The sequence below is a fragment of the Rhipicephalus sanguineus genome, chromosome 1, assembly GCF_013339695.2.
Source record: "Rhipicephalus sanguineus isolate Rsan-2018 chromosome 1, BIME_Rsan_1.4, whole genome shotgun sequence".
NCBI lineage: Eukaryota > Metazoa > Arthropoda > Arachnida > Ixodida > Ixodidae > Rhipicephalus > Rhipicephalus sanguineus.
Genome location: NC_051176.1, coordinates 243,970,366 through 243,983,434, shown reverse-complemented (window position 1 = coordinate 243,983,434; position 13,069 = coordinate 243,970,366). Strand labels below are relative to the sequence as shown.

At 43.7% G+C, this 13,069-nt stretch overlaps 2 protein-coding genes across 2 annotated transcripts in view; one reads left to right on the top strand and one right to left on the bottom strand.

Annotated features, from left to right (window-relative positions):
- Positions 1-3,242, top strand: part of LOC119375679 (uncharacterized) — a 36,482-nt gene extending 33,240 nt beyond the window's left edge. The window contains exons 2-4 of the mRNA XM_049412646.1: positions 885-1,232; positions 1,781-2,102; positions 3,218-3,242. Of these exons, the coding sequence (XP_049268603.1) occupies positions 885-1,232; positions 1,781-2,102; positions 3,218-3,242 (695 nt within the window). The remainder of the gene's footprint in view (positions 1-884; positions 1,233-1,780; positions 2,103-3,217) is intronic.
- Positions 3,243-7,171: 3,929 nt separating this feature from the next.
- Positions 7,172-12,510, bottom strand: LOC119382123 (uncharacterized). Its single transcript, XM_049412637.1, has 4 exons — positions 12,034-12,510; positions 9,850-10,159; positions 8,698-8,895; positions 7,172-7,176 (listed from the first exon to the last, which is right to left on the bottom strand). Exons 1-4 carry the CDS (start codon positions 12,493-12,495, stop codon positions 7,172-7,174), a joined length of 975 nt encoding a protein of 324 aa, XP_049268594.1. The 5' UTR covers positions 12,496-12,510.
- Positions 12,511-13,069: the final 559 nt, after the last annotated feature.

The following is a 13,069-nucleotide window of genomic DNA, read 5'->3' as shown; positions in this document are numbered from 1 at the left end:
GCGCGCGCCAGTGCCGCAGAGACGACGGCGCTGTCGCGAGCAGGTCGTTTGCCGAGCTCGCTACGCGTCGGCACTTCAAAGTCTGTCAGCACCGGGGGCGCCAAATTACGCCTAAATGAACCCGAGGCCGACAGCGCGGCGACGACGAACGCGCGTCACCGGGAGCTCGCGCATATATCCGTCTCCTTGCTTACACTCCTCCATCAGGAGGGTTTTATTGTTGCTCGTCGCGGGCTGGGAGACGCTCGGCCGATTGTGCCCCGCTCGACGGCATTCGCAAACGAATACGGACGGGTGTCATCCGAGACCAGTCGCTCGGAATGCGACACGTGCGCGCGCCGGGAGTCTTTGTTTCGAGTCAAAAAGGGCGTCGATGGGGCCCGACAGCCGAGCGCGCACGTTAGCCGCTTTATCTTACGTCTGCGCGACTCATTAGACACTTTTAGTTGGGCGTACGTATCGAGCCCACGTACGCAGCACTGCCACGGGAGAGAACTGCGCATGTGCAGTACGTAACGTATCGATTCCAGAGATGCGCGCGTACGCCCGATAAAAAACGCGGCGCGCGTAAACGTGACCAGGCGAAGCGTACGCGGCGTGACGCTCTCGCGATATCTCGATTGATATAGGAACCAGATAGCAAAACGGCAGCGATGGCGTCGAATGCAGAGAGCAACAAAGCCGGCCCAAATCGAGTTTATTTTACTTTGAGCGACGATATTGCGCTGCTAGCGGAAATACAAACTAGCGATCCGTTTAGGCACCCGGAGCAGTGGGAAGACATAGCTTGGCGCCTCAGGGAAGCCCTGAAAAAACCTTTTACAGCGCGCTGTGTGCGCGAGCGCCTGAACCTGTTGCTGGCACGGTACTCGGAGAATGATCAGCGAAACCAAAAAAAGTAAGTCTGGATGGTTGTTTCCGAGCACGGTACAAAATAGGGTGCGTTAGTCGTTGTGCGACCTTGCTATTAATTGATGTTCGTAGGTCCGGTACAGAAGAAGAATACACGGAGCGGAACCAGCTGCTCCAAGACATCCTAAGCCTCATTGAAGGCACTTCGTACAAAGTGCGCACAGCGAGGAAGTCGAGGAAGGCCTGCCATGCTGAGCCAGGCGTGGAAGCGCGAAAATCGGCAGCGGCTGCCAGAGATGTGCACGCAGCTAGATACGCGGAGCGCAGCACAGCCTTCATCGACGAGTGTGACACCGTTGAGGAAGAAATTGATGTTGCTAGTAAGTGTGCGCTTCGCGATTGCTGTTTCTTTTTTTGGTTGCCGTAAGTGGCGTCGTTGTTTTTCCTAATACAGGTCAACACCTGCAAGAAAAATTTGAAGTGCACAGTGCCCCTGTCCCCAGCTCCCGAGTACAATAGCTGGAAGTAGCATACAAAAAATCGGGCAGCCGAGTGAGAACGCGCGACTTAAAGTGCCGCAGCCCAGTAGATCAGAAATAAGAACGCCAGTTTACAAAAGCTTTAACAGATACTTAGACTACTTATTCTTCATATTCAGAATACGTAATACTATTTATGATGAGATGGTAGGTGCTGTGAAACCAGGGGCCTACAGTTTTGGTTTGAGATGCGTCCTCGGGGTTGAAACAGTGACCGTAACTTTCGCTCAAGATAGCCATATAATTAATTTTCGTAAATGTTCTTGAATGGACAGGGAGCTTGAAACAATGAAATCCCAAACACTTAGTGCATTTTTAAATGTGGCGACATACCTTAAATGATGGAAGCACACCACAATGAAATGCGCTCATGGGTGCTCTGTTTGCAGGCCCCACTGCCTACGCTACGCCGGAGCAGCTGCTGACTCGCATGGTCACCCCTGATGACGCCGAAAGAGAATGGGACGACGTCATAAGTGAATGTGCATTAGGCATATCTCGGCCGGCTTCCACAGAGCCCCAGTCGGCTGCGGCTACGCATGCCCGCTCAGCAGATATAGCTGCGACTCCTGCAACAGCTGCAACAGCGGGTCGTAGGAGTGCCGAACCGCCAAGGGGCGCGGATACCGAGACTGCAGCGGCTGCCTCCGCAGCAACAGGGTGTAGGAGCGCCGAAGCGACGCATTCACAAGCCCCACCAAGCTACCCCAGGCGTGGTAGATATTTTTATTTTCGGTATAATAAGCGATATTGCAATGTTGGTGTGACGAAAGTTGTGTGCGACCCATAATGAGAGTAGGCGTACTGGCAGGACAACCACTCCTGCACAAATGCCAGTTACAGGGGCTGACCCAAAGTGGCAAACCCTTACTTCAATCAGTGTTGCGTGGACTCCACTCAGCATTGTTTCGAGTTGACCTTAAAGTAATGTAGCCACAACACAGCCGAATCACCCCACAGCAGTTTGTTGCAGTGAGACAACACAATCAATAAGTTATGATATGTACTAGGCCTGTAGCCTGATGGAGTGCCGTAGCCCCACCCTCGAAATCTGGATGGAGGGGGTGTTTTACCAAAAATAAATAATGAAAGTAGGTGTTCCTCAGAGCCTTCAATAAGTGGGCTTCCCCCGAAAAATATTCCTGGCAATGCGTGTGACATGCACTCAAGAAAAAGGTGGTGGAGAGTGTAATGTGCACAGATATTAATGCTAGGACAAGGTATGCAAACACAGAAACAATAGAGAAGTCAAAACATCTAACGACGTTTCTGGTGTCTTTTCTCTTGTACCTGTGTTGGCACACCCTGTCTTGTTAGCATAAATACGTGGTGACTAGCTGAGCTCTCTCTTATTCAAATTATGAAGTATCAACAAGCATGGCTGATATTCTAGGCCCACTTCCACGCGTACTGATATGTGGTTTGTGTTTGAAATGCAGCAAAAAGTAACGACAGCCAAAGTAAAATGAATGAGAAAGCAGGTTCGGTGGAGCCCAAAGGGGTTCGACAGCATGTTTTGTCTGACATGGAGTTGCATCGATGTACTTAAGGAGGTTGTGTTTCACAAAAGTGTGTCATTAGAACGCTCAGGGTGTCACCAGCACTTGCAAGTGATTGATTCCTTCTAATTAATTTCAAGACAACACTGCCAAAACATAACATGTGATAGTAAAGCTAGGAATCACCTTGGCATTAGAAATGCATATCGTACGGCAAAGGACATAATGTAGATATAACTTTGAAAGGGCAACACGATGGAGCAAAAATTATGAGAAGTGCCTTGAAAAAATTGCCTGATTTATTTTTTGATGACTACCACCATGCAGGAAAAAGACAGCAAGAACTGGCTGACCATGCATTTTTGCTGAAAAGAATGAAGCACGAGCTGATCATGAAAGAAAAAGAAATGCTGATGGAATCACGCAGGCTTGCTTTGGAGGAAAGCAAAGTTGCTTTAGAAGAAAAACGGCTAGCTTGGGAGAAAGAGCTAGCAATTATGATGGCCCGTGAAAGGGAAGAGGACCGCAGAGCACGGGCAGAAGAGAGAAAAGAAGAAAGGCGCATGCGGGCCGAAGAAAAACAAGAAGAAAGGCGAGAACGGGCTGAAGAACGTCGTCTTCTTGCTGCGCAGCAGGAAGCGTTCCTAAGCATTCTGCAGGGCCTACTGCCAAGGAATAATGTACAGTAGATGTTAGAAGTGGCATAAGGAAGTCACGGTGCATACCTGTAAGCACAGGTCCGAAACTCCAAATATTGTATTTATTGTTTGTGTTATAAGTAATAATTTATTGTGCACTTCAAAATTGAATATTCATGCAAAGTCACCATGTATCAGGGCTGGGCAGCATCGCGATACAAGAGTATTGCGATAGTATTTCAGAGATACTTTTGAGTATGTGTATTGCTGTGTCGAGATACTTTTGAAAAATGTATTTGTATCTCAGTAGTGAAATACCTTTACGATGTATCGGCCGTATCGCGATACTATCCAGGACACGAGTATCTCGTTAATTTTTTGGGGGGAAATGAGCTGAAACGCGTGTGTTTACAATGGAAGTGGACACGAGTATCTCGTTAATTTTGGTGGGGGAAATGAGCTGAGACGTGTTTACAATGCAAAAAAAAAAAAATTACTGCTGTGACTTTGGCAGTCTACGGCGAGATATGCACCCACCATTTCTACATTTTCTGCTGAAAGCGAAACTGACTCCTACCTTCTTGAAAGCAAGCTAGTCGCTTTGCTATCCGCATCCCATTGTGCACCTTGAGGCAGAGCTGAAATGTGTTTGAATGATCCCCTGCTTGAGCTTGCCAACAATGTTATACTGCCATTTTGAATTCCAGCAGTGATATTTTGATTGTGAGGAGCATTGTATACTGCACAATGGGTGCCAAACAACAGCGTCGTTTTTAAAATGTCTTCCCTCATGCCAATTCAACGAGCAGAAATTTTTTTTGCTCTTGTTTTTTTCCCTCTTTTCTTTTTCGCGGTGCCCATTTGACAAACTGGAGCTTGTCGCGGAAGCCACAAACCACCCAAAGAATTCGGTGTGTGGTGCCGTGTGCCATCAACGATACTTCTTTCTCCAAAGCATTTCTGGAAGACGCCAGCGTGGCTACACGGCAATTGGAAGGAGGTCTCTTTTGTGTTTCTTTTTCGCATTCCTTGTTTTGTTCGTTCTTCTTTCTGCTTTTTCTATGTTTCTAGAAAACACTAAACCTTCAACTGAAATAAGTGCTCCTCTTCATTGTTTATGTGTTCCTTCTGCTTCATGCTAGGCCACTTTAGCAAAACTGGAAAACAACTAGCCTGAACTGCTAGTCTACTAAGTAGAAGGTCGTTGAATTAAGCGCCATCATTACAGCGGCAGCAAGGAATTTAGGAGCCTTATTATTATTTTTATTTTTTTATTCACAAACACATGGTGAACGCTGTGAATAAAAGCATACCTTTTCTCAATTCGTTTGTTTATGGTTCCAGCTCTTCGCTTGAACTATGCTACTTCTAGCATAACTAATGCTGTTGCCGCCAAGTATCCCGATTTCGATGTGAAATGCGCGTGACTCTTGCTCTCATAAAGCATAGTTTTTATTGCAACTGATATGTGTAAATATGTCGTTATTACCAATTATGTGCCGTGTAAGCCTCCTTTGTACTGCCTCAATGGCGCTCAGAGTCTCAAAAGTCTGTGCTGAAATAATGAATAAATTTAATTGCATGTTTCAATGCGCTGCACATTTTAAATATTCTGCTGCTCACAACGAATGTCTGTACGGAGTATGACAATACCCGACATAGAGAAAAGTATTTCAATCTGTATTGCTGTGTCTGTGTTCCGGAATACTTTTTTCGTCTTTTTGCAAAAGTATCTCTGATATATGCTGTTACGTCAATTACAAATGTATCTCAGTATCTGTACTTTAGACTTCCAAACCGTGTATTTCGATATCTGTATTCCGGAATACTTTTTCGGGTATCTCTGCCCAGCCCCGCCATGTATGCAGAGGAAGTCTTGGCTTCCATATTGAATACCATCATTTCAGTGTACTATTTTGGCATCATATAAATAACTGTTCATGCGAGTTCAGAAAAGAAGTGTTTATCAAGGGCTCGTTTGTCTTTGTTCGACACATTATGATATGTAACAATACATAGCATAGTGCAAGTTGAGTAAATATGCATCGTGTGTCAAATGAAATTCATAATGACATCTAACAAGCAATCATGCCAAGAAAAGTGTAGGGGATGTTATTAGAAGTAATTGTACTGTAAATGTGAAGAAAGAAAAGTGCGCAAAAAGAAACGTTTGCTATGACGTAGTGCGTGACACTAAACAGGCAGAAAAAGAGTTCCACACTTGCCGTCATCGCTACTGGCAGCACTGACTGACATTCCCACCCTTAAATGCTCATATATACCCCAAAATGTGGACACTGGGATAGGCGCCATGGTAGCTCAGTTGGTGGAACATCAAATGCGTTATTCGAAGGTCACAGGTTCGTTCCCTGCCCATGGAAAAGTTATCTTTTTGCCCATTTTTTTTAACACTTACACTACAATCACTTCTATAAACATCCCCTATACTTTTCTTGGCACGAGTGTCTCTTAGATCTTATTATGATTTTAATGTGACACTTGATACCTATTTACTTGTAGTGTGCTGTGCATTGTGGCAGATGGTAACTTTGTAAGCTGCAATCACAACAGATGGAATGTGGTAAAAATTATTTATACATACTGTGAACCATTTCTATGTTCTAATCACGGGTACATCAGTCACAAGTGAGAAAACAGGAGCAAATAGCATATAAAACAACAACAAGAAGTACACTGTAAACGACACATTGCATATGTTATAACAAACAACCACAGTTCATGCACTCAATCACAATAAGCAAGGCCACCCGCAGAAAATTTATTTCGCCTAAGGCAGTCTTAAGAAATGAAACTCCTCCTAAATGAATTGTACTTGGTAAAATTGGCACTGGTGCTTTATCACAAGTGTGTCAGGCTATCTTTGAAGAGTGATGCTTTAGAGGGAAGATAACACTTCCAAACAGAAGTTACTGTAAAAATGTAAGTTGACTAACTTTTCTCGGAGACTCCACAGTTGGATTACAGGTCATGCCTCATTAAAGAAGTGGAAAAGTCCTGTCTTCATCACATAGTGACGATATATTGCACTGCCTTCTCACACAGTCACAACTTACTGAAGCTTCACCATAACACAAACAATATAACGCTGTAGTGCCACATTGCGTGGTCCATGACATTTTCTCCGTAAAAACACTACCTTGTTTCAGAGTGGATCAATTTATTGCGGAGATGTCTGTAGGCCAGGAAAGTGAAATTCTCAACATGACAGCAAGCTTTGTTTCAAGGACACCAACCCCAATGCAGAAACTTCGACTAGTCATGCACCTAAAATACGCATTTTCAATCATTATTGGCAACAATAGAATGATAATGAATAAGACGCCGCTGCAACGTAGCCCCAGTCCTCCCTGAGGAAGGAACCTAGTTGCTTTCGAAACGTCGGGTTTACGCATCTTCACGCGCTTTTTGGTTGGAGTTTAAATTGTTACCCAGTGTACATACCCATCCAAACAGACATATGTCGAATGTTTACATTCGATACACATCCAAGTGTCGCAAAAAACTGCGTTAGCTTATACAAACGTGCAATACACAATCACAACTTGGTGTAATGTGGGCAAAGTAAAGTGATTACACTTTCCATGTAATCAAGAAAGGGACAGCACTTGAGCGAGCTGCCCTGTCACTCTGTGCAAGACATTGCATGATAGTTCTTATTGGCTATACCTATGCAATGAACAACATGGCAATGTGAAATCTTTTAACATACGACAGGTCATGAAAGAAAATGAGATTCTTAAGCATGAGAGCACTCAGGAGGCAGAACACGAAGTTACATGGTTCCAGGGTCCCTTCAATGAATGCTAAAGAGATTTTAGGTCACGGCATTTGCCCTGTGGGGCCCTAATACATGACTTTCACCACTCCTAAGTGAAATTACTTTAAAGGGTCACCACTAGCTAATGAAAATGTAGAGTAAAAGGTAAATGTTTGATGAGAATGCCTGGAATGTTGCTATTCTACACAACAGCATTACAGTAATCAAGAAATTAAGTTAAACCTAGGACATGGTTTGTGGTACCAGTGGGACACTGTGTGTTGTTATTTGAGCGATTCCTGCCAACTTTTTTTTATCTGATGCTACCGGCTGCCTGTTGGGAGCCATGGCAGTAGTGGGGACATCACATTACAATACTACACAATCTGTCGTTTCAGTCAACAAATGGATAAAAAAATACACATCAGAACAAAAGCACATATGACCAACGATGAGGACACTTGCTGCCGAATGTGAACTGAAGACGTGAGCATGAAGAAGTGATCCGACAGCACTTGCAATAGTATGCTAAGGTAGGACAGGGAAACAATAACACGTACAGGAGTGAGTGAATGTAACGTGTCTTTGCAATCCCTTTAATATGTGGCGATTTACCTGGATTTTTCGTGATATCCAGACAAGTACATGTAGCTGTGTTATTAAAGGGACACAAAAGAGGAACAATGACTTCGTTTAGATTGACAACTTGCACTCTAAGAACTTAAATGCCACATGTTTCACTATCATAAGTTCATTGTAAGCGGAAAACATCAAAATTGAGGTTTCATTTTTAAATTTTGCGCCAGAACCTCAACGCATGTCGTAAGAAATTCCAAAATATATTTTTAGTATTTTTGTGGCGTTGGATCGATGAAATTTTTTTAAAGCTCGTGTGTTGAAAATATGGCACCGACAGATTACAATGTACTCCATTTTTACCAATTGGAAGCTACGAAGGACCCAGGAGACACCTTCGAAATTTCTTCAGTCACAGTGTTTGGTGCAGGAATATCAAGGTGGCGTCGCCACCCGCATTTTCTTTTCATACGTTTTCTCGCTTACGAAGCGTCGTCTTGCTGTAACACTTGTTTTCAGGAGGGTGAAATCGTACTTAGCTATAGTACACGAAAAATCATTTTGCTTTTTAGTAAATTTCACTTACTGTAAGGCATGCAAAAAACACATGACAGGTAATCATGGACACATTGGCTTCAAATATTCTTGCAGTTTAGGTGGTTGGAGGCTGAAATAGCTGGACACTTGACTGCCATAAATAGTTGTGTGACAGTTTGACAGTATGGTGGCAACTTTATACATTGCAGCCACTTGCTGCCACAGAAGCTTCTGGTTTTTTTTAAAGTCTAAGAATGCAAATTCTGCAAGGACTTTACCAAATCCCCACTCTACGGCCTCACGGACAGCACTCATGCCGCAGTTGAACGCCTGCTGAGCAGGCGACAGATGTGAGCCACCATATGGCTTCATTAGAAGTGGGCGAAGTGGGTACGCAGGGTCCCCGTACACCACGAAGTCCTCATTTCCGGTGAGCCTCTCCAACTTTGCATAGACTCCGCTTTCTCGGAATATTCCTGCATAAAGAGGGAAATAAGAATAAGAAAACACATGTACTTCTTGCGATTTTCAAGTGTTAATTTTTGGGACGTCTGCATGTAAAAAATGTTCAGTACATGTAACTGTTTCTAAAAAAATTACATATGCTCTTTCTCTAAACAGTGGACATCCTGTCAATGTTCCTAGATGCTGCTGCCTTTCTTTGTCATCGATATGTGTATGTAAATAAAATTACTTCATCGCCTGATTTTACATAAACGTCTTTAACATGAAACTTTGTGCCCTGTGTCAATATCCAGTGCACACTGTACTTGCATAATTACAGCAAATTCAATGATTATGGCTTTCATAAAGTCATGTAGCTTTGTGTGTGTTGGTATGCCATGGTATTTTCTTGCTTTTGCCACGTGTATGAGCTAGAAACTGGAATGCATCACTTTCATGCGTGAACATTGTTTCTTGGTAATTGCTTCCCACTATCTCGAAGAAATAATGCGGATCAAAGTGCTACATTTAATAATGAAATATAACAAAGCATTCTGTGCTGCAAGTAAACCGAGTTCATAAATATCCTGACTTTCTAAAAAAACATTCTTTCTCAAATGCCACACCGAGCAGACAAACACAAATAATTGTTTACGTTTCCTTGGGTACTCTCGACATGACAAGAAAAGAATTAGCAACTAAACAAATGAGATACACAGGCTAATGATGTCGTGTTTTGAAACACAGGTCAAGGACAATACTCTAGTGGTAAGGCTGACAAATTGTTGCCCGATGGTCACTGCATGTTAATGAACAGTGCATAGGAGTTACATGCGGCTAAGGTGCTATGCAGTTGCACATATGACTCCAGTCATTGCCCCTGCGTCACAGAAATAACTGTGTGGCAATGCATATTGTATCATCATGCACATACATGAGAATTTCTTTCGATGAATGACAAACCTGCCATTGGTACGGGTTCGCACCGTAACAAAGAGGTGGTAGAATACCGCTGCACTTCCTCTTATCGTACAGTAACAGTTGCTTCGACAGTGAAGTGTGTGTTGTGGGTGAACGGAAAAACTCACTTGCATCATGCCAGCTCCCTGGGTAGTGCCCATCAAGCTGGCACACAATGCCATTGGGGCACATAAGCGACTGGTATTTCACCATGTGCATTCTCTTGTGGCCGGAATAGTAAAGCTTCTGGTTCCTTTTTGGACGGCAAATTGGACGGGCAGTGCCGTCGATGAAGGCCCAGCAATTGGGCAGGGGAGAACCCTTGTCTTCAACAGCCTGCAGCAAAGAATGATGAGGCATGTATTTTTGAAATCATATTCACATGCATGCGACATTAAGATGTCTATGAAATGATCTTTGCACATTGGAAAACAGCACAGGATAACACTTGGAGATAAAGCCTTCCCTGTAATGCAAAGCAGTGTGTGTGTGGGGGGGGGGGCATGAATTATTTATGATAGCACTAACACTACAGTAGAACGAATTAGCAAGACCATGATAACTGTGCATGGCGTGTTTAGGTATGACGGCAAGTGAAAAAAAGCAAATGTTTTCAAAGTGTCATTTTTGGTTTATGGCCTTGTTATTGGATAAGTTATTCGAAAGCTTGTGGCTAGGCAGTTCTTTTTTTTCAAAACATACAAGCAAAAATGTTAGACCACCCATCACCTATGAAACCGAAACTGAAAGCGCCAGTCTTGTCTGCATCATAACATTAGCTTTATATATAGTGTTTTGTTGGTTATTTATAGACCATGTGAGGTGTGAAGATGTAAGAATGCTCTAGAAGCATTGTCAACACGTCATTTTTAATCACAAAGTAATTAAGTCCTCTCCAGGTGAACCTGTAACGTGGTACATGTGTTGTTCACATTCAAGGACATGTATGTGAGCCTGTAAGCCACCAAATTTTCTTTTGTTGGCATAGTCTGTCATTTCAATGATGACAGCTGAAGCAGATTTGATATTTTAAACAAAATCAGATCAAGCTAGGTCTTTACAATGCAAAGCTTGCCTCACAAATAATGAGCACTACAGCGCAAAAGCACCCCATCAATACAGTGATGTTGCTAAGCATGCTAAAAAATTCACAGTTGCCGCTTGAGCAAAAGCACACAGTAGTAAGGTTCGCGATAAAACTGGCTAAAAATATTAATAATTTTAGGGCTCCTGATGGTCTGGTGAAAGGACTGCACCTATTTGAAGACCTTTTTATTTATTTTTTGAGAACCTACATTTGTGGTATTTTTTTTGCACGCGAACAGTCACAAGTCTTTTGCTAATATAAATGTTTCTCATTAAAACTTTGCATGCTTTGTCGCATTAGCAGGTGTGTATTGCACCTCAATAAGCAAAATCGCGCTGCAACATTTCATATGGCTGTCTGTTATACGAAGGAGCCCCTAATGCTAGTGCATACTGTTCTGGTTATTTATAGACTATGCTTGTAGTATTCATCATTTTTATTTCTTTTCGTTCATTGCGTGCGCCGAAGCATCATTTTCCATGCCCCTAAAAAAATCACAAAAAATGTAATGAGTCGAACATGAGCTAGGAATGTTGACGTAGGACCCACTTTCAATAAAAATTATTTGTCAAAAATAACAACTTTCTTTATAATGCTATCATGTGCCTAAAATGATGTGCTTTATATTGTATACCAATAACCTCTAGTGATTATCGCTCTTAAAACAAAAATTCACCCCACACTTGGCCACCTATTCTAAGTTACAAATGTAACAAAATTGGAAGATTTGTAGCAGTTTCAGCGCTACAACGAAGTGAATAATAAATTTTGTTGTAGCCTAATGGTGATAACTGGAAGGCCAGGTAAACCAATAACATCTGGCACGCCTCCTAATTATCAATACGTACGTTATTTGGCGTCCATGACCAGAAGTTGCGTTAAATGGTGAGGGGACAACATGGTTTCACCATAATACCTGTTTTACCTTCCTATACCCACTAAATTATCGGGAGTTCGAGCCACATTTGTGTTCAGTGACTCTCCCTGCCCAGTCAAGAACACGGCATCACGCAACGTCTGCCTTCAGAAAACAAAAAAAGACTAGCAGCAGTCTTGCTTAATAGAAACAAAAACTAATTATAGTTCAGTCAGGAAGGTGTGTAGTATATTAGCGATGACTTACGCCGGCGAATTCCTTCAGTGAGGCAGGCGATATCCATTCGTGGTTGTTCACGTCTGTCAGCAGATGTCCGAAGGTGCTCAGGATGTGGTCCATGAGACGCGAAGTAGCACTTGACATGACTGATGAGTGACGCCCGAAAATCCCCTCTAAGTCACACCACCTGTTGGGATACGCCAGCCTCCGCAGCAACACGCACAGAGCCTCTCGGCCACACAACCTCACGTTTTGTGCTGTGGTGATCTCCCGCGGCACCAGCAGAGCACTACAGAGGTCGTTGAAGTGATGTTTCTGGAACCGGAACATGAGTTTGAACGTTGTAGAGTCCATGCCGTCGATGTCAAGGAGCCCACATTGGGAACGGTACCTGACCAATTCAGCCTCCCTGCTTCGCCTCATTTCGTCTTGAAGCTCCTCCACCGTAAACTGATGCCTTAGCAGCCGCCGCTCTTTATGGGACAACATGAGGTCCTCAATTTCCGCCCAACTCAGGACCGACAACAAGCGCGCACTTGATAACACGCCCGTCGGAGGCATCCTTAGGCGCGCGCGCCGAGCTGAGCAAAAGCGCTACTTTCACGGCAACTGCGCAAAACACCACACCACACGAATAGCGCACGCACACGCAGCAGAACTCAGCACGGTAAGGTCACAGTAAAAGGGCACAGTAGCAATGGTCAACACAGTCTGTCTAAACGCACACAACGTGACCAAACACACAGTAAAAGCGCACGCACATGCAAAACCTCGCGTAACTGAACAAACCGACGCAGACCATGGATCCAAAAAACGATTCGCCTTGGCTTGGATGCTAGTGGCCATTATGACGGCCGCTACTACGCGAGGGCGCTAAAAAGCACCCAAAAGCTGTTTTATTTCTAATAACATACGTCCAGTTGAACCAAACGTATCTCGGTACGGCAATACGGGGAACTAAAAGTGTCGTTGAGCGCTTCGTATGCAGCGTACGCAACGTATCGTGCCGCGTACGTGGGCTCGTTACGTACGCCCAACTAAAAGTGTCTATTTGCCTTGACGG

What these genes read in the sequence shown, in the direction of transcription:
- LOC119382123 (XM_049412637.1), bottom strand. Translation starts at nt 12,495, where the DNA reads ATGTTGTCCCATAAAGAGCGGCGGCTGCTAAGGCATCAGTTTACGGTG. An exon ending in CACTGAAGGAATTCGCCGGC is followed by an intron (nt 10,160 to 12,033) that starts GTAAGTCATCGC and finishes TCTTTGCTGCAG; the next exon opens with GCTGTTGAAGACAAGGGTTC. An exon ending in TCTACCACCTCTTTGTTACG is followed by an intron (nt 8,896 to 9,849) that starts GTGCGAACCCGT and finishes CTCTTTATGCAG; the next exon opens with GAATATTCCGAGAAAGCGGA.